This window comes from Triticum dicoccoides, chromosome 7A, assembly GCF_002162155.2.
Source record: "Triticum dicoccoides isolate Atlit2015 ecotype Zavitan chromosome 7A, WEW_v2.0, whole genome shotgun sequence".
Taxonomy (NCBI): domain Eukaryota; kingdom Viridiplantae; phylum Streptophyta; class Magnoliopsida; order Poales; family Poaceae; genus Triticum; species Triticum dicoccoides.
The window spans coordinates 65,716,166-65,735,928 of NC_041392.1; the positions used below are offsets into that span (position 1 = coordinate 65,716,166).

General features: G+C 44.1%; 2 protein-coding genes across 3 annotated transcripts; both read left to right on the forward strand.

Moving 5' to 3' along the window:
* The first annotated feature begins 7,080 nt into the window (after nucleotides 1-7,080).
* On the forward strand, nucleotides 7,081-9,954 carry LOC119329954 (cysteine synthase-like). Of its 2 annotated transcripts, XM_037603057.1 has the most exons (8): nucleotides 7,081-7,179; nucleotides 7,255-7,475; nucleotides 7,574-7,701; nucleotides 8,020-8,222; nucleotides 8,371-8,496; nucleotides 8,591-8,749; nucleotides 9,286-9,479; nucleotides 9,657-9,954. In XM_037603057.1, exons 2-8 carry the CDS (start codon nucleotides 7,368-7,370, stop codon nucleotides 9,780-9,782), a joined length of 1,044 nt encoding a protein of 347 aa, XP_037458954.1. In that variant the 5' UTR covers nucleotides 7,081-7,179; nucleotides 7,255-7,367; the 3' UTR covers nucleotides 9,783-9,954. The 2 variants fall into 2 exon arrangements, with proteins under 2 accessions (XP_037458954.1, XP_037458953.1); XM_037603056.1 differs by having other exon boundaries at nucleotides 7,161-7,475.
* Nucleotides 9,955-14,104: 4,150 nt separating this feature from the next.
* LOC119330838 (histone H3.2) lies at nucleotides 14,105-14,779 on the forward strand. Its single transcript, XM_037603965.1, has one exon. The coding sequence runs from the start codon at nucleotides 14,201-14,203 to the stop codon at nucleotides 14,609-14,611; it is 411 nt and encodes a 136-aa protein (XP_037459862.1). The 5' UTR covers nucleotides 14,105-14,200; the 3' UTR covers nucleotides 14,612-14,779.
* Nucleotides 14,780-19,763: the final 4,984 nt, after the last annotated feature.

The following is a 19,763-nucleotide window of genomic DNA, read 5'->3' on the forward strand; positions in this document are numbered from 1 at the left end:
CCAAAGAGAGAGAAGAAGCCATCTAGCTAATAACTATGGACCCGAAGGTCTGAGGTAAACTACTCACACATCATCGGAGAGGCTATGGTGTTGATGTAGAAGCCCTCAGTGATCGATTCCCCCTCTGGCGGAGCGCCGGAAAAGGCCCCAAGATGGGATCTCACGGATACAGAAGGTTGCGGCGGTGGAAATAGGGTTTCGTGGTGCTCCTGGATGTTTTCGGGGTATATGAGTATATATAGGTGAAAGAAGTCGGTCAGGGGAGCCACGAGGGGTCCACGGGGGTGGGGGCGCGCCTCCCTGCCTCATGGCCGCCTCGTAGCTTCCTTGACGTCCACTCCAAGTCTCCTGGACTGTGTTTGTTTCAAAAATAACTCTTCCGAAGTTTTCATTCCGTTTGGACTCCGTTTGATATTCCTTTTCTGCGAAACACTGAAATAGGCAAAAAAACAGCAATTTGCACTGGGCCTCCGGTTAGTAGGTTAGTCCCCAAAATAATATAAAAGTGCATAATAAAGCCCATTAAACATCCAAAACAGATAATATAATAGCATGAAACAATAAAAAAATTATAGATACGTTGGAGACGTATCAGTCCACGAGAGCACCCACGCGAGACTGGCCGCCGCGCCGAAGCGATCGAGGAGCCACCGCCGGTATCACTCGGGACGAAGGTATGATAGTGTGAGGGGCAAAAACCACCCCGCCGCCACCATCCCGGAGCTCGGCAGCGTGGCGGGAGGAGAGGGGGCGGGGATGTGTGGAGGCGGTTGGTGTTTTCCCCTGACTTGCCAAATGCGGGCGACGCGGGGGCGGCGACGGTGTTCCTTTTACCGGCGGCTTTCGTGCATCGTGTACAACTGCTACTACGAGTTACTCAACTAGAATTCATCTTAAGTACCAACACAAAATTAAACATATCAAACTAGTTAAGAGGGCCTTAGTAAAGGATCACATATAGAAGATTTAAGCACTTTTCGAGTGGGGTTCACAAATGTAGCTCGATAAACTACTAGTTTCCTAATAGCTCCCTACAAATGCAATTTTACAAATGGAAACATCAAGAAAAGTAGATTATGCAAAGCAGAAAAAGGGAGAGCGAAGGGGAATGCAAACACAACGATGTAGTTCCCCAAGTTCGGATTGTTTGCACGATGTATTCATTTAGAGAGGTTTGAATACCAATTTGTAAGATCACCAAGGTCTTGGCCACCAAGGCATTTGTATCTCCTTGAGATAGCTTACCATGGGGGGGCCAATTTCGTAAACTAGATAAATGTGTGGTTACATGTAATATTCATCTTTTTTGAGAAAGGACGCATTATTACTTAAAAGGTTTAAGCATTACACTCGGCCTCTGCATATTTGAGATGCATACAGCCATAACCAAGTCCAAGTTGCAAATAAACCAAAAAAGGTGAAATAAACGTAATCATATGGAGATTGTATAACGCCTAAGACGTAGGAGGGCCAATCCGAAGTTCATTCTACCATCCATGTCGAGTAAAAGTATCCCTTGACGTGGCCTCCAAGCATGTACACACTTTCATAAATAGGTCTCGATTCTCCACATGTTGTAGAGACGACCATAAACGAAGCGTACCGATACATCTCTAGATAACCTGCATAAGATAAGTACTTTTATTGTCAACAACCTTATCATTTCTACATAGTCAAAGTGACCAAATAACGGCAAGCGCTCCCACCCTAAGAGGAATTATAAGCCTGTAATCAATCTCATGTAACTAGTTGTCGAAAATATTAGCAACACTACGTGGAGGATACAAGCCAGAAGCTACTTGGATGACTGACAATATAGAACGAGCCAATTTCATTGAAAAAAGTGTTTCATTTTCTCATCGTGATGACAAAACACACATTCCGTACTTCCATGTCAATTCCTCTTAATAATATTATCTTTGGTAAGAATACTCCTCGACGAAGATACCATACAAAGATTTTATTCTTAAACAGTATCTTCATCTTCCGAATCTTCTTATTGTTATCAACTGGCACCTCTGGCTGGATCAGAGCACTATACATAGAGTCTACCGTGAATTTATCATTCACTTGTAGACTCCATTATATTGCCGAGGAGGGCAGTATTTTTAACCTCAAGGTCATGAATACCCAGCCCTCCTTGGTTTGGGACGGCAAACCACACTTCATTTAGCCAGTCAATGTTTCTTTCCCTCACTATCTCTTTGCCAAAAGAATCTTGATCGGAAATAATCCCATCTATGCAAGACTCCTTTGGGTAGTTGCAAGAAAGAAATCATATATAGTACCATATTATTTAGCACTGAATTTATGAGCACCAATTTTCCACACAGAGATAGCAGTTTACCTTTCCAACCACTTAACCTTTTTTGCATCCTCTCCTCGACGTGTTTTCATTGAACATTTGTGAGTCTCTGGCACGTATCGGCATCCCCAAATAACTGATTGGAAACTGGCCTATCCCGCAGCCAAACAATTCAGCGTACAGGTGGGCCTCTTCTTGGGCCTTGCCAAAACAAAATTAATTTCATATTCCTCGCTTTTCTATAGGTCATGATCCATAAAGAGAATTGTATCGTTGGCATATTGAAGGATAGAAAGTCCACCATCAACAAGATGATTAACTACCCGTCAATTTAACCATCAACCTTTGCCTGCTCAATCATGATAGCTATATTAGCCACTATATTAAATAGCATGGATGATAATGAGTCACCTTGTCTCAATCATTTCTTCATTTGGAAGTAGCAGTCAACGTCATCATTGACTTTAACGGCCACACTACCTCTGGAAACAGAGCTATGGATCAAAGCGCGCCACTCCATGGAGAAAGCTTTCATTTGATGGTTTCTTGGAGAAAAGACAACTTGACTTTATCATAAGCTTTCTCAAAGTCAATTTTGAGGACTATCCCATTCAACTTCTTCCGGTGTAGTTCGTGAACCATTTCATGAAGGATTACCACCCCATCTAGGATGTTTCTACCTTGCATGAAAGCAGTTTGGGAAGGGCGAACCACATGGTCAGCCACCGAGTTTAGCCTAATCATCACAACTATCGTGAAGATTTTAAAACTAACATTAAGGAGGCAGATAGGCGAAAATCAAATTCGGTGCCCGGGTCCAGATGAACGCGGTGAACAGTAACATCATAAAAAAAAAGGAAAATAAGTAAAAAAGTAAATCTTTTTTTACTTGGAAGATGTTTGAGTGCATGATGTGGGTGCAAAATTTTATCCCATTTGGACATCTGTGGAGCTCGTGGCAAAAAAGAGAAAACTGGCAAAAACAGTGCATGAACAGTAACCTTACTCAAAGAGCCAAATTTTGTCTTTTTTGTCGTGCACTCCTCGAGTGTTGAAACTCCACCAAATTTTGCATGAACATCATGCACACAAGCATCTTTCTTGCAAAAAAATCAAATTTATTTTATTTTATTTTCTATTTTTTGTGAATTTTTTATTTTGCCGAGGCTCATGTGAGCCCAAGCACTGAAACGCCGCTCTCGCAGATAGGTCTATATTGTTGTATCCTTACCGCCTCATTAACCTTCGGTAATAAAATTGACTTGTCGAAGTTTAGACAAAACAAATCTAGTTGTCCAGCATGGAGGTGACCAAATAAATCTAGAAGGTCTGGTTTGATAACCTCCCATAAGTTCTGATAGAACTCAGCTAGAAAACTATCTGGACCCGGGGACTTGTTGTGTTCCATTTGAAAAAACCGCCTTCTTTATCTCCTCCTCAGAGTAAGGAGTTGTCAGAAGGTCATTTTCCTCAACAGGAACCTGGGGAATGTCGTCTATGCGAAACTCCTCCATTGTAATATATTTGATTGGTAGGTAGTTCTTCACATTCAGCTTGATCATCATACCAAATAACAATGAAATAATAATATAAATGGACCCTTTAGGACATGTACTGCATACCATCTTAATTAGCTTGGGAGAGACCATATAAGTAACAACATTAGAAAACAACAATGAAGAAGTATACCAGTTCAACATGTCTAACCATAGAAATTTGACTTGTAGATCAGGCTTTATGGACCAAGCGATTCCCCGTCGTGAGATCCATGATCAACAACTGCAACATCTCGAACATATTGATCGATGAAGGTTGCTCTCTTTAGTTGGTGTGTGGCTAGAGTTGCTCCGAAATAAATACCTTCACTCCAAAAAAATTGTCTTAAGCGAAAACACAACCGACGGACTCATCTTTTTGAAGGGTCTGATGAGAGTAAAGCCCACATTCTTTACTAGAAGGTTTGAAGGACGGGGTGGTTGTACTTGTACCATGAGATTCTGGGAGGGTATCTAACTAGAACACACACCCTTGGCCTTATAGTACCTGAACCTCGCCACAAGCACATCGCAGACGATGGGAACGTCGACTCCCACTAAACGAACATCACCAGCATGCCTGAAATAAATCTAAAAAATATGCGAGCACCCGTGCCAAGTATAGAACTTGAACTTGGGTGGACTGATTCCACTACAAGAATCCTAAGCATCTGAGTTACGCTCGGTGAAACCAATTTTCTAAGAGCATCTCCAACAACAGATAAAAAATGCAATCAAGACAAAAAGACTAATTTTTTGGCAAAAGATTTCTCTAACAATAGACCAAAACCTGCATGGCCACCAAATACTTTTTTGTTCCGGACCAAATAATTGCTATATGTGTGACATACTAGCAAAAGAGTCCGTGCAACGGAAGAAAAAATACCACACTCCACTAACTCAATAACTATGACTCAAGATCCCAACAAGCAACATCCTTCATAACACATGACATCTCATCTATGTTGCCACTTATCCTTCTTCCCACCTTCGCCGGCAGTGGCCTCACAGTGCTCACACAATACAAACACATTTGAACGTTGTCAATCCTAAGACGTCTCTCTCCCGGTATAAGATGAGACATGCATGCGTTGTTATAGATGATTTTTTTTGTCTCCAATCCTGGTTTTGCTTAGGTGTTCATTTCCAATATGAATCGGCACCGGTATGAAAGAAAGACGGATACCGTACTCTTGATTAAGCTTCCACCCTAAATAGTATTTAAAAATAACATCATATTCAGATTTTACTTATTTTTCTACTCAAATTCCACATATAACATTAGATATTATTGCGGGTTGATTAAACTAAATATCAGGGGGTTTCCTACAAAAATAAAAATCTGGCTTAAAACCGACTTGCGGGTTGATTACTAGAAATGTCAAGGGGATTTATGTAAAAGCAAAAAACTGACTTAAAATTGAGCTGCGGTTTGACTGCCAGAAACATCAGTATTTTTTTGTGAAATAGCATGACGGATCAAGAATATCACCTCCCTAGGTATAGATTTGTTCTCCACTAGTACAAGGCCAAAAACAAAAACCTTAGTCGCGGGAACCCCAATGGTCCGATCTTAAATTTCCCGACATCGAATCGCCTCCAGCAGCAACCGCTAGCCTCGCGGTCATGCCTCCTACCATCGGGGGTAAGAGCAAGTACAATATCAGGCTTATAGCTTGCCTACATGGCAATTTTGCCTATGTGGAGGAGAGAGATATGAAAAAGTGAGGGGAATGGGCTTTCACGCAAGAGTCTAGCTATATGCGGATTCCTAGGCTAATACAATAAATATGAAGAAAGAGATAGAGAGAAGATGAGAAAAGGTAGTACTCTTATAGCAAGGCTTATAGCTAATCTTATTGTATGAGTGGCTATAAATGATGGCTTTATATAACATGGCAACATTATATAGCCAGCAGTTGGCTATACTATTAACCATGCTCTAAGAAGTCAAAGGTCGTCCACCACATAGGGCTTGAGACGCCACCTTTCTCGCAAGAGAAGTGTCACAGGACCCGCTGACGCCGCCAAGGCTCCCTTGCATGTGAAGAGGCCACCACATGACCCATCGGTCGGGGCTGCACCCCGCACGAAGAAGGCAACTATTGTGCCAACGACCCCGCTGCCGGCTATCCCTCCCATCACACCATCGGCTCTTCGAACACCGCTTGTTGTCTCGTCAACTCACCTCCCACCGGCCGCCGCACGAGCATGAGCCAGCTTCACCCGTCGCCACAACCGTCGGCGTCTCCAATGTGTTCGCTGAAATGATCGGAAGGTAAGCAAATTTTGTTTTTCAGTTTTCTCATTGATTTTCTTTTCTTTTTTTGCGGGAAAACATCCGATCTATACATTTCTAATCATTGCGGTACAATAAACACTAAAAATAATAAAAATTACATCCAAATCCATAGACCATCTAGCGACGACTATAAGCACTGAAACGAGCCGAAGATGCGCCGCCGTCATCGCCCCTCCCTCACCAGCCGGGCAAAACTTGTTGAATGTAATATTGTTTAGATCACTAAATTATCATGTCATGGTTTGTTTGGGTATCAGTCATGGAGTGGAGAAGAAAGAAGTCTAATTTCTACTCTCCAGGTTTTGGTCTGCTGTGAAATCGGAAAATTTTCTGAAGACCTCGTTCTTCAATTTATTGGTTTGCCGTTGGAGATGCTCTAAGCACCTGGGGGTGACGCCGGTTTAGAATAGGAGTACTTTGATCGATGGGAAGCAACAAATAAACACACACACTCTCTCTCTCTTCCCTAAAAAAACTCTCTCTCTCTCCAAACACCCGATGAATATGACATGTCAAAAATGAAAGAAAAAATAGATGTTTTATGACATGTACAATGGTGCTATCTTAGCAGTGCCACATAGGATAATTGGTGAGGTGGAAGAGAGAGAAAACATAAAAAAAAGGTTTGCCTTCTCTTAATTAATTAAGAGATGATTTTTTAGCAATAATTATCTCACCACATATTTATGGATATCTAATTATTGGAGACGAGACTAAAAATAATCCATTGTACATCACGTTTTATTGTCTTATCTAGACTAAGATTAAGGCAACCTTATCAATCATTGTACATGAGCATTTGTCTTAAGCACCTGCATTGTCCACATGCTCTGAGGTTGCGACTCGGTAGCTATCACAAAGCCTGACACTGGACAGAAAATCCCTCGTTCTCCGGTGAACAGTCAACTGGATAGGATTGGGTTGGTACGCAGATGCAACGGGGGGCCAAATGGCGGCAAAAAAAGGACACATTCTTGATCTTTAAATTAACAACCATGGGGTCGGAGCGGAGCGGAGACTGGTCTGCGCAGGTCCAGGTACCAAAGCTCAAAAACAAATACTCCCCTGTCTCCTCCTTGATCCTTGAGTACCACCAATTTGGCGATTTACAGGACCAATTCATGAGTTGTTGTCTGCGCTAGCTAGCTGCCCTGTCTCTTCGCTCCCGCGAGAAGCCAAGAAACAGGGGAGCGCCGCCCGCGGCGCAGCAGCAGCAGCTTCATCCATGGCGACGGGGGAGGGGGCGGATGGGACTGGCAGGAGAGGGGTCCCTTCCTTGCTCCAGGACGGCGGGACCGGGCAGGACGAGCACATCGCGTCCGACGTCACCCAGGCAAGCCTCGACCCCTTCCCCTGTACATCGACTCTGACGGAGGTTGAGGTGGGCTGGGATTTAGGGGAGGCTCATGCGGAGCGGTTGGTTTGGTTCAGCTGATAGGGTGGACGCCGCTGATCGAGCTGAGGCGGATCGCCGGGAAGGAGGGGGTGGGTGCGCGCATCGTCGGCAAGATCGAGGCCTATCAGCCCCTCTGCTCCGTCAAGGACCGCAGCGCTCTCAGGTACTGTTAGCTCGTTCTAACCAGGCTCGTTCACTTTTACAAATCTTGGGATGGTATCAGTTTACAGAGCTAGTTTCATTTCTGCTAGTTGAGCAATTTGTGAAAAGTCAACGGGGGCTAAAAGGAGCTAAATATCCACTTATGCTAAGATTAAGGCTTCCTGTGAAGTGTAAACCATCATTTTCATTGTTTGGCTGTAGGGATTGGTGTGATAAGGTGGTGATTTCAAGAATATCTTCTTGCACTTCCCAGAATTGATCTTGCAAGTGCTGGGAAATTATGAGCTTATGTTGTGCTATCTCTTCATGTTTTCTTCAGGATGATCGAGGATGCTGAAGAGAAAGGGCTGATTTCACCAGGTGTCACGACTCTAGTCGAGCCGACCAGCGGTAATTTGGGCCTGGGATTGGTTCTGATTGCCCTAAGCAAAGGCTACAGGTTCGTCGCGGTGATGCCGGGCCAATACTCGCTTGATAAGCAGATCTTGTTGAGATACATGGGTGCTGAGTTGTTCATAACTGGTGAGATAGATAGATAGCATCAGCATAGTTGCTTCCTGGCTCAAGGAAGCACAGATGTTTGCTTGCTTGATTAGGTCTGATTGATTTTCCTTGCAACCGCTGTGATTTGTATCTGTAACCTTGTTTCTTTTGTGTAACCACATGACAGATCCAACACTTGGGTTCCCAGGAATAACCGACAAGGTCGAACAGCTCAAGAAAGAATTACCGAATGTATACGTTCTTGATCAGTTCTCAAATCCAGCAAATCCTGATGCACACATCAGAATGACTGGTACTGTCCAAGATGACTTGACCTATGATATTCAGAAGAAAGGAGTACTTTCTTTTGATCTGTTTTTACAAAAGAAGATTTATGCTGTTTTCAGGACCTGAGATTTGGAAGGATACTGCTGGCAAGGTGGACATATTTGTTGCTGGTTCAGGCTCAGGAGGCACGGTATCTGGTGTCGGAAAGTATCTGAAGATGCAAAACCCAAATGTGAAGATCATTTGTGTGGAACCTACAGAGAGTTCAGTTATTTCAGGTAATAAAAAATCTGATGTTGAACTTCAAAACTGATGGAGTGCTTACCACGTATCCCTTGGAAATCATCAGTAATGGCTAATTAAGGTTAGATAAATATTTTGTAGTGCTTTTATACTTCAAAGTACCATACTTTTAATTGAAATGATATTTACTATAGAGAATCTGCAAAATGATTTGGTATCTTATATTTGTTGCAGAATATCCTAAAAAAAACGTTACAGAATGGAGTACTTTTCTTTGTGCAGTTGTAGCTCTGCTTGCTGCTTAGTTGTCAGTCCATTAGTTCCACTCGTTGTCATCTTTTTTTTTTGAGAAAATGTTTCACTTGTCATCTTGAAAGGATGCTTTCATTTGTTAGGCAGCAGATAAGTATCAATGTGTCACGCTTTCATCGTATCTTCATGATTGATTGAAACATGCGGTCCAGATAATTCTCTGGCTACACGATTGCTTCAGATTGTGTGGTACCATTGCTTCAGATTGCTCCATTAGTGACAGTGACACTCTGTTGACTTACGTGTTGGTATTGTTCAGGTGGGGAACCAGGAAAACATAAAATCCAGGGAATAGGACCAGGATTCTTACCTGAGATCTTGGACACCTCGGTCATTGATGAAACGGTCACCGTGACCACCGAGGACGCAATGGTGAATGCGAGGAGGTTGGCAATGGAAGAAGGCCTGCTTGTGGGCATATCTTCTGGGGCAAACCTGGCAGCTTGCTTGAAGGTTCACATCTCATATCTAATTCGACCTTTTTTTGTATTAATGGAAAATGGAGAAACATGGTTTCAGTTTTTCTTTGCATTTAAATAAATAAAAAAATGGGCTATTAACTTCGTTTTCGGTTCTCTTGACTTTACTTCTTTCATATTTAACAACTCTTCCAAGTCAATGTATCTTCAGGTTGCAGCGAGAGAAGAGAACAAGGGGAAGATGATTGTGACCATGTTCCCGAGCGGGGGCGAGAGATACATGAACTCGGACCTCTTTGCAGCTGTAAGAGAAGAGTGTATTGCCATGACCTTTTGATCTCACATCTTATAAACTCGAAAGAGTTGTATGTGAAGGGTATATGTAGTCGGTTACCTTAATGTGTTGCAGTGGACAACATTCCTACGGAGTTTACCTTCAAGGCTGCAAGGGATCATGAATTGTTATTAGTCACTGAATGAATGCCCAGGAATGTGTTACTAGATAATCATGCCACAGCGTCACTAAGAAAGAACATATATTTTTCAATTAGCTATACAGAGCATAATTAGCATACATCCGGCCCCTGCATGATTAGGATATACACACGACAACAAAATAAAAAAAACACCAGCAATAACAAGGTCATATGGGACCAAAAGCATGCCTAAGACGAAGGGGTGGAGGGCTATCCGTAGACTGTGCCGCCACCCATGTGGGATAAAAGCATTTACAACGTGATTTGTTAGTATGATTTGGTGCTACAATATTATGAATGTTTCTTCGTGAAACACCATTTTCAATCTTGGAAACTAGCGGTCATCCCTTCATAATGGACATAAAGGATATTAACGGTAGCCTCATACTGAATGAACTAAGTGCCACTTCAATTCTCTAGACTTATCTTCGTAACTATACAGAGTAAACAAATAAAGATCCTGGACAAAATAAACCAGATACCCACTTGAGCCTAGTTCTATTTTTCTTTGCTGAAATTCTAAGACCAGGGGATTTGGATAGCCAATTGTCCCTCCACATATTTATACTCGAACCATCAACCACCCTCCAAATAATACCATTTTTCAACAGATCCAGTCCATGCGTAATTCCATGCCAAGTAGATGACACTGACTGCGGGAAAACATTTTATTGCTTCTATTGGATCAACTCGGTTCTTCACTGCGTGAGCAAATTTTGTTCTTGTTCCGGAGAGCTTGGCATTTGAGGATTGATTTATTTATTAGTAAAGCTCTGCTAATTTTGTGGATAACTGTCCTTTTCCTCCTGTCGCATGAATGAAGAGTTGGTTTCTTTAAAAGGGAAAGGGGTGGTGGATGAGTTGAGGCAGCCGCCCTCGGCTTCTAGGTTTCATGTGGAGTGGAAACCCCCTCCTTCTGATTGCATTAGGACTAATGTTGATGCCTGCTTTGTGGAGAGTACTAAGGCCGCCAGTGTAAGAGTAGTGTCCAGGAATTCGGTTAGAGACGTTATTATCTCAACGTGGGATTATATTGGACGGTGCACTGTTGTGGATGAAGCAGTGCTTAGGGCTTGCCTTGACGGTCTCTATATCAGTATGACCCTACATATGCCTATTATTTTGGAAACTGGTCGTGCGTTTGTCACATCCCTAGCTTAGTCATTGCTTGTTATTGCATAATCATCATGTTTAAATTCAAATGAATTTGAAATGGGGATTGATAAACCCTAGCACCAAATGAAATTCAACTAGGATCAAAATAAAAATATTTTCAATGAACCCAAAATGCCCTTCAAAATTGTTCATGTTTAAGGCGAAAAGGTGAAGCCCTAACCATAAATGGTGCTAGCAAATAGATGCTCTTACATTATGTACTTACATTCGTAATTTTACGTAACATAAAATATTTTTTACGGCGAGTACATATTTTCTTACGTTCTCTTTTTATATATGAAATAAGACAAAATTTACGAAGCGTAAAAATACATTGCATTGATGTCAAAATAGAGAGGGGGTGAAAAATAACTATTCCTCACCCAGGGTGACGAATAACGCGACCCAAGGTTACGCTATTCTAAGCGTGAGTGTAGAATAGCTTATTCTACACTCCTAGTAAAGCTATATACAAAATCTAGTAAAACAATGTACGAAATGTAGTAATTTTGAAAATATTTTTTCTACTATCCATGTTTGTAATTTACTACATTTTCAGAAAAAATACTATATTTTATATATTGCATTACTACATTTTGTATGTACCGTTACTAGGGTGTAGAATAAACTATTCTACACTCACGCTTAGTTTAGCATTACTATAGCTCCAGTAATTTTGAGACTTGGTGAGGGCCACTAGAATAATTCAGATAGTCCCCACAAAAAGTTCCAGAATTTATGAAAATGGTTTGGTCTCTGAACTAAATCAAAACAGGACAACAAAAATAGAAAACATAAAACAAAATAGGAAAGGCGGAGAGAACTTACCGCAGCCCACTGGCCGACCCTGTGCTGCGCAACCCAACTTAATACATAGCGAGGCAAGCATAAAAGCGCTCTCAAAGTGGAGTAATAGTAGTAGATGCATAATCGTTTTGATCTACTTGCCATGGGTGTAATGCCTATGTACTGATCGTGCCATGAATAATATCATAATTGTGTGCTTTTCTATCAATTTTCCAACAGTAATTTGTGTACCCACAGTTGCTATGTTCTTGAGAGAGATGTCTCTAGTGAAAGCTATGCCCCCCGGGTCCATTTAAATCACATTGCTAAAATCCTAAATACCTTGTTGTAATTTATTTACTTTTTATTTAGTTTTGCAATTTATATATCTCCCACTATCAAAATTAATCCTTACAATTAACGAGTACAAGAAGATTGACAACCCTCTTGCCCGTGTTGAGTGAAAGTATTTGTTTGTGTGTGTGTAGATACTGCTAAAAGTTGTTTGCGTGGATCTCTTATTGGTTCGATAAACCTTGGTTCTTAACTAGGAAAAATACTTTTCTTCCACTATACTACTTCACTCTTCATCGTCGAGAAAATCCCAACGCTTATCACAAGTAGCACCATGTGACGGGGCCTTCTCGAGGGGTGGAAAGAGGTGCCTTCCCACCCGTTCCTTCAGTGGTTTATGGCGAATACTTGGTGGAGTGGGGCTTGGGTTTGTGGATGTCGGAGTGGCGAGTCTGGGGGGTTGGTTGGATGACTGAGTCTGAGATGAGCATCACTGCAGTGGTGCTAGCGGTGCCTCTTGGTCATGTGTATGGTGAGTTGTGTTGTGGCGGTTGATCTCGGTGAGGTTGCTGCTGATGTTGGTGGCCAGATCTTGATCCAGATATGCGGTCATGGAACCTTCGCCTTGGGTCCCTTGGAGTGGTGGACCCGGTGTCTTGAGTCCATCTGGGTGACGACGTCCTCCTGTCATTTGTCGAGTGACGACATCCACCTCTCGTCTCAGCGCTCGACGATGATGTTTTTATACGTGACGTTGTTCGTCTCTCGGTTCTTTCTTCTAGCCGGTAGGGTTGACGCTCCTCGGTCTGAGACAGATGGCAAAGGATCCTCTTCGGCAACAGTTTCGTGGAGCTGTTGTGATGTAATTTTGTGGTTTCTTCCAAGTGGCATGTGTTAATGGACTGTTGCAGTGTCTTATGGTGGTACGACCTCTCCTATACTTTTGTCTGGCATCATGATGCCAACGTCTAGTAGTTCACTCATGGTGTTTGTTAGCGTAGATCATCTTGCTCGTTTGTCGTTAACACTCAGAATTGTTAGGATGTGTCTTTATTTGTAAAAGGGACGAAAACCTATATTGAGATGATGATATACTATATTTTCTCTCTTCGTTGGAATTTCGAAATACATGTTTTGCAACTACCACATGAAGGATGGGACATGACTGTCTTTGTCTGAATTTTCGTTACTTAACAGCCAACAAATAGAGAGTATAGAACGAAAGACAACCGTGTGGTATTCTGGAACCGAGCATGTCATTCCTATACATGCACTTATTTTTCCATGACGAAGCACGGGACGCTTAACTCGTACAGTGTGTAATTGTTCACGTCTTCCAAGTGGTCATGAATTTTATAAACTAGAAAAAAAACACATTTGCATGCAAAGAGGAAATGTATCTTTGGATACTCTAAGAAAGAACAATGTAGGGTCCCTTTGATCCGCAAAATTTTCAAAATGTAGGAATATGAAACATACAAAGATCGAAGTGCCATGTCATATTGAACCCTAGTACTAGATTAGTGAACCCAAGGAATTTTGAGTATTTGATGTCACAAAAAACAAAAAAAAATGTATAAAGAGGCTTGAGTGGATAAAAAATGCCTCCAAAAGAAAGCATTTTAGAAAATTACAAGGATACAAACATTGCAAAGTTCGCATGAAGTTCCTTCGAATCAAAATTCGTATGTGCATTTTTACCCCCACCCACGGATCCACTTCACAACACACCTCACCCCAGCCAATCACGTCACGCCAACCCCCAGCACACGGATCGCCCCCCACGATCCGCGTGCCCACCCCGAAACCCGATCCCAGCCGTCCACCTCCCTCCGATCCAACGCCCCAAACATCATCTCCCTCCTCCAGCCCGCGCCTTCTGCCCCCAAAATTTCCCCGACCCGCGCCCATCCCTCTTCTCCCCTATCTATTTAATCCCAGCGCCTTCCCCACCACACCAGTCACCACACCACACCACAGCCCAAATCCCACGCCGGCGAAGCACCCCCACTCAAACCCTAGCCTCCTCCACCCCCCCGCTCCGATGGCCCGCACGAAGCAGACGGCGCGCAAGTCCACCGGCGGCAAGGCGCCGAGGAAGCAGCTGGCCACCAAGGCGGCGCGCAAGTCGGCCCCGGCCACCGGCGGCGTCAAGAAGCCCCACCGCTTCCGCCCCGGCACCGTCGCGCTCCGGGAGATCCGCAAGTACCAGAAGAGCACGGAGCTGCTCATCCGCAAGCTCCCCTTCCAGCGCCTCGTCCGCGAGATCGCGCAGGACTTCAAGACCGACCTCAGGTTCCAGAGCTCCGCCGTCTCCGCCCTGCAGGAGGCCGCCGAGGCGTACCTGGTGGGGCTCTTCGAGGACACCAACCTGTGCGCCATCCACGCCAAGCGCGTCACCATCATGCCCAAGGACATCCAGCTCGCCCGCCGCATCCGCGGGGAGCGCGCCTAGGTTTGGCCGTAGCAGTTCGTGTCTTGCGATCTGGTTGTAAGGGTGTGTGCTGGGTTGGTTCCCATGTAGTGTTGATATGATCTTTCATCTCGTCTCTGGTGATCTTTCCTGATGTAGTGTGATGCTGAAACGAAATGGCAATGAAAAGTTCAGTTATCTTCTGATGCAGTTTTGTCCCATGGGGGTCATTTCTTTGCTGCTTAATTGTTTGTATCATGTCCTGCTAAATGGATGATTGAAAAACACATGGCCTGAATTAGTGCATGGTGTAATTGATTTAACATTGTCGCTTGGATTTGGTGTGCTCTGTTATTTCTTCTTGGTTGCTGCGAGATTCAGTTGTCTTCTTCCTATCAGGTAATTTTGTACACTATGCAAGGCAGATTGTCATTCCATTTTCTACCTGTGACTCAGGAGAAGGCAAGAGGGCTTGGCTGCTTGGGGCAGGATGAGAAGGAGATGGGTTCCTGATCTGTTGAAACCATTGCCGGGTGCATATGGCAATGAACACGAGCACACTGTCTGATATTATTACCAAGGTGAACTTGTTGTATCCAATTTTGTTTGTCCTTGCTGTGCAGTTCTATAGAGATATACAGTGGCAATCGGATCTCTGTCAGTTTAGGCATCTATGGGAATGTTCAGAAACAATTGCTTGTTCATAACTTTACTAGCAGTGCATGGATTTGGGTCCTGGGTATGGATTTTGTCTAGTCAAAGGATCAGCAGTGGAAAATATTTTTTTCTGAATATGATGTGTGCTGGGTGCCTCTGTAGTGTTGATATGATGCTTGCTGTCTGGTGATCTTTCGTGCGTTGTGATGCTGACATGAAGTGGCAATGGAAAGTTCAGTTCTTATGATGCAAATAGTTCTGTGCTCTCATTTGTTTGCGGCGTAATTTTTTTTGTCATCTCCTGCTAACCAGATGATGAAAAACACATGACCTAAACTAATGTTGTACATATGGTACTGAACACTGTTATATTTTGGTTTAACATTGTTGCTTTGATTTGGTGATTCTGTCGGTCTGCTCTGTTATAGTTTGTTTGGCGGCTGTGATATTCAGTTTCTTTTTTCCTTCAGGAAAATTATGTACCTGCGACTCAGAGAAGCCAATAGCAGCAGAGCTCGGGGGCAGGATGCCACGACGAGGAGGGTGGATTCCTACTGTTAAAAACATTGCCAGGTGCACTTTACCTCTGATATCACCAAGGTGAACTTCTCGTATCCATTTTTGTTGGTCTTTGCTGTGCGACAACTGCTTCTCTGCACTAGCAGTTCTATAGAGATATACGGTGGACAATCAGCTCTGTTTCAGTTCAGGCATCTATGGGAATGTTCAGAAACCATTTCTTGTTCATTACTTTACCAGCAGTGCATGGATTTGGGTCCTATGTATGGATTTTGCCTAGTCAAAGGAACATAAGTTGAAATTATCTCTCTTAATACCATCCATCTTTCCCTTGCTATATTTTGCAATATTAGCTTACATGTTGCTACAACTTGTTACCGATAGCGTATCCTGCTAGTGCTGTTTCTGTACAAGAGCCAGGGCAAATAAAAAATAAGTTAGTGCATGAGTTATGAACTGAAAAATTATTTTGGGGATTCAACACTGAATAGAGACTTTATATTCTATATATGCTGCTGCCATGTTTGCTTACAGCTTTAGAATTAGATGCACGAAACTTTTCATGTGACCTGGACATGAGTAATGTCTTGCCGCAAGGCGCATGGTAAAGAGTGATCCAAGCTGTTGTATTTTGTGAGGCTTGCTAAAGAGTAAAAGTTTCATTTATGTTCGTCAGTTTGTTTTACAACTATAAGGCTTGCCAGGTTAAGCTGCAGGATGGAACGATTCTCAAACTCTGTTGGCATTTTTTGTTGTTAGCATGTATAACTGACTTTGTTTGGCCCAACTTCAGACAAGCTACATGATTCATACTGTCCCTATTTCCTAGATTTTTTTTGTGCACTCAACCTCTCATCTTATTGTTTCCAGTTTGTTCTATATCTTATCAATTATACATGGGGATTTGGGGAATCAAAGTCCATCCATATTTGTTAGATCAGTAGATTGATGTTGCAAATAAAAGTCCCACTTTATTCCGTGATTTTTGGCTGCCTCAGAGAACCATCATCCAACATTCATCCGTGTAATAATTCAGAGCCAACATGATGAGATTGGCAATTTTTTTGAAGAAAGCACTGCCTTTGAAGCTAAGTACCAGAGGCTGTATGAACCATTGTAAACAGAGGTATGCTTACTCTTCATGATTTATAACGTTTCAGGTGAATATGTGCGAAGATACATCGGTCCATTTCCTTATGTGTAAATTGTTCTGTTGTTTTGCCTGCTTTCAGAGGTATGATACTGTAAATGGAGTTGAACCCTGCCCTTGAAAAGGATGCCGAGGGGGGAGATTCAGATGGTATAAATTCATAGTTTACAATTGCTCTTAGAGGTTACCATTCTGATGTGTCGTTATACCTTTTTTCAGCTAAAGGAGTCCCAGATTTTTTGGTTCACTGCTATGAAAACAAATGAACCATTGGCTTTCAAATGTAAGTATTGATCTTCAAAGTAAAACAAGTACATTTCAGAAGAAGCTCAATAACAATTGTTCATTTCTCCGACTCCTCCCCAAACACTTGGAAAGCTGCACCCACGCTTTAGCAGAAGAACATGCCACTATTTTTCACATTGTCTTTGATCTCAGGGAATGACAGCTCGCCTGTATCCCCTGGTTTGGTATAAAGCCGAGCACGGGATGCCAAAAGATGGGCGTAGTAGACCGAAGGCACTACAGAAACAGAGGAGGTACACCTCGCGTACCTGCAACGTCAGGTACGGCAGTGAGTTCAATGCTTGAAACTTGATATGCACATATATGATGTTGATAGGATATATTACGTGTAGCATAGATGGGTTTTTATTTTTATTTTTTTAGAAATGGAGGAGGACCCCCGGCCTCTGCATCTGGGCGATGCATGCAACCACTTTTTTAGTTATTCACACAAGACATTACAAAGTCATACAACAGTAAGACTAAAGCCACCGTCTAGACAACATCTGTCGCTACTTCTATCCAGTTGATGAAGGGATGCTGATAGTCTGGGCCTAATACCAAACAGACCTCGCAGCCAAACCTAACATCTAAGACATGAGGTCCCAGCCAGAACACCTGCCGGGTATGGGGCACCCACCAGTCCGGCGCACTCCTCAACCAAGACGCCTGCCGAGTATGAGGCTGCCGCAGCCACTTGCCACCAATATATCTTTAGTGTTGTATTGCTGCATCTACTTTGCTTGGTCTAGCTGCCGTCAACGCCACCACGATGCCAGACAACGCCACCATCCTGCGCTCGTCCATCATCACACGCCCACCAGCGAGACCCCGCTGCTCCATGCCGTTGAGACCCGCCGTTGTCGACGTGTCAGATGCCACGCCGCTCCTCCTCTTGTCCCCTCCAACCATCACTTGCTTCAAAACGATGCCCCCAGGAGGGAGAACGACATCGAAAACGTCGTCATCGTCCGATCCGGTAGACCCAAATCTGGGGTTTCCCCTGGAACCTCCCGATCAGATTGACGTGACTTGCAACGACGATGCCTCGAGAAGGGAATGACGTCCGAGACGCCGCTATCGTCCGCCATGACCGTAGTCAGACGCGGTTTTCACTGGAAGCCACGTCGTCTCGATCTCGCGGCTGGCTGGAACCGAGCGGAGCCTCTCCACGAAGACAAACACCGTCGTCGGTAATCCGGCGGAGATCCGTCATCTCCTCACCGGTCCCTCCATGCGTCGTCGGTCGACGGAAGGCCATCCCGCGGCAGATCCGATCGGGGTGTTGGATCCGCTGTCGCCATCGTCACCATCTCCGCACAGATCAGCCACCTCGCCGGATGGGGCGCTGCCACCGCCGCTCCGCCGGCTTATGGCGCTTCGGCCACCGCCGCACGACATGGGTTTGCCGCCCTAGCCGCCGCCTTCGGATCCCGCGAGAGGAGCCGCCCCTGCAGTCTCAGATGAGATCTCGCCGCATCCACCCGCCCAGGTGCCTTCGGTACCGGGCCCGCCGCCACCGTGGCCTACGCCGGCGGCAGCGGCGGCAGAAGAAGGGGGAGTGTAACACCCTCGATGCGACTATAGCTCCCACGTGTCGAGGCACGACTTAGAGACATAATCGCATTGAAGGCGTATGTCGCAAATTCGGCAATCTTCACAACATCCCATGTAATATGAATAATAAAGGGGAGAACATAGTTGGCTTACACTCGCCACGTCAATCAAGAACATAAATAACATTACATCATCCAAAACACTCATGGCCCGACTACGGTGCCAAAATAGAAGAGAACCCAACATGCGACAAGGCCCCGAATCAACCCCAACTAGGCACCACTACTGATCATCAGGAAAAGACACGTAGTAACACTGAGAGTCCTCGTCGAACTCCCACTTGAGCTCGTACTCGTCACCTGGAGCGGAATCATCTGGACCTGCATCTGGAGCTGTAGTATCTGTGAGCCACACGGACTCAGCAATCTCGCACCCTCGCGATCAAGACTATTTAAGCTTATAGGAAGGTTAAGGCAAATATATGTGGAGCTGCAGCAAGCGACTAGCATATATGGTGGCTATCTTATTCGCAAAAAAAGAGCGAGAAGAGGAGGCAAAGCGCGAGCGCATAACTAAAGAGGGCAATCCTGCGGCAAACATTACTCCAACACCGTGTCCACTTCCCGGACTCCGCCGAGAAGAGGCCATCACGACAACACACTCAGTTGATTCATTTTAATTAATTAAGGTTCAAGTTATCTACAACCGGACATTAACAAATTCCCATCTGCCCATAACCGCGGGCACGGCTTTCGAAAGTTCAATCCCTGCAGGGGAGTCCCAACTTAGTCCATGACAAGCTCTCACGGTCAACGGAGGAATAGACCTCCTCCCAAGACGTTCCGATCAGACTCGGTATCTCGGTAACTCAAGACACTTCGACAGGTTAAAACAAGACCAGCAACACCGCCCGAATGTGCCGACAAATCCCGATAGGAGCTGCACATATCTCTTTCTCAGGGCACACTCAGATGAGCCAGACGTCGGGTAAGCCAGCCCAGAGTTGCCCCTGGTAGCCTCGGACAT

Coding starts and splice junctions, on each gene's coding strand:
- LOC119329954 (XM_037603057.1), top strand. CDS start 7,368: ATGGCGACGGGGGAGGGGGCGGATGGGACTGGCAGGAGAGGGGTCCCT. Junction 7,476..7,573: donor TCGCGTCCGACGTCACCCAG/GCAAGCCTCGAC, acceptor GGTTTGGTTCAG/CTGATAGGGTGGACGCCGCT. Junction 9,480..9,656: donor ACCTGGCAGCTTGCTTGAAG/GTTCACATCTCA, acceptor ATGTATCTTCAG/GTTGCAGCGAGAGAAGAGAA.
- LOC119330838 (XM_037603965.1), top strand. CDS start 14,201: ATGGCCCGCACGAAGCAGACGGCGCGCAAGTCCACCGGCGGCAAGGCG.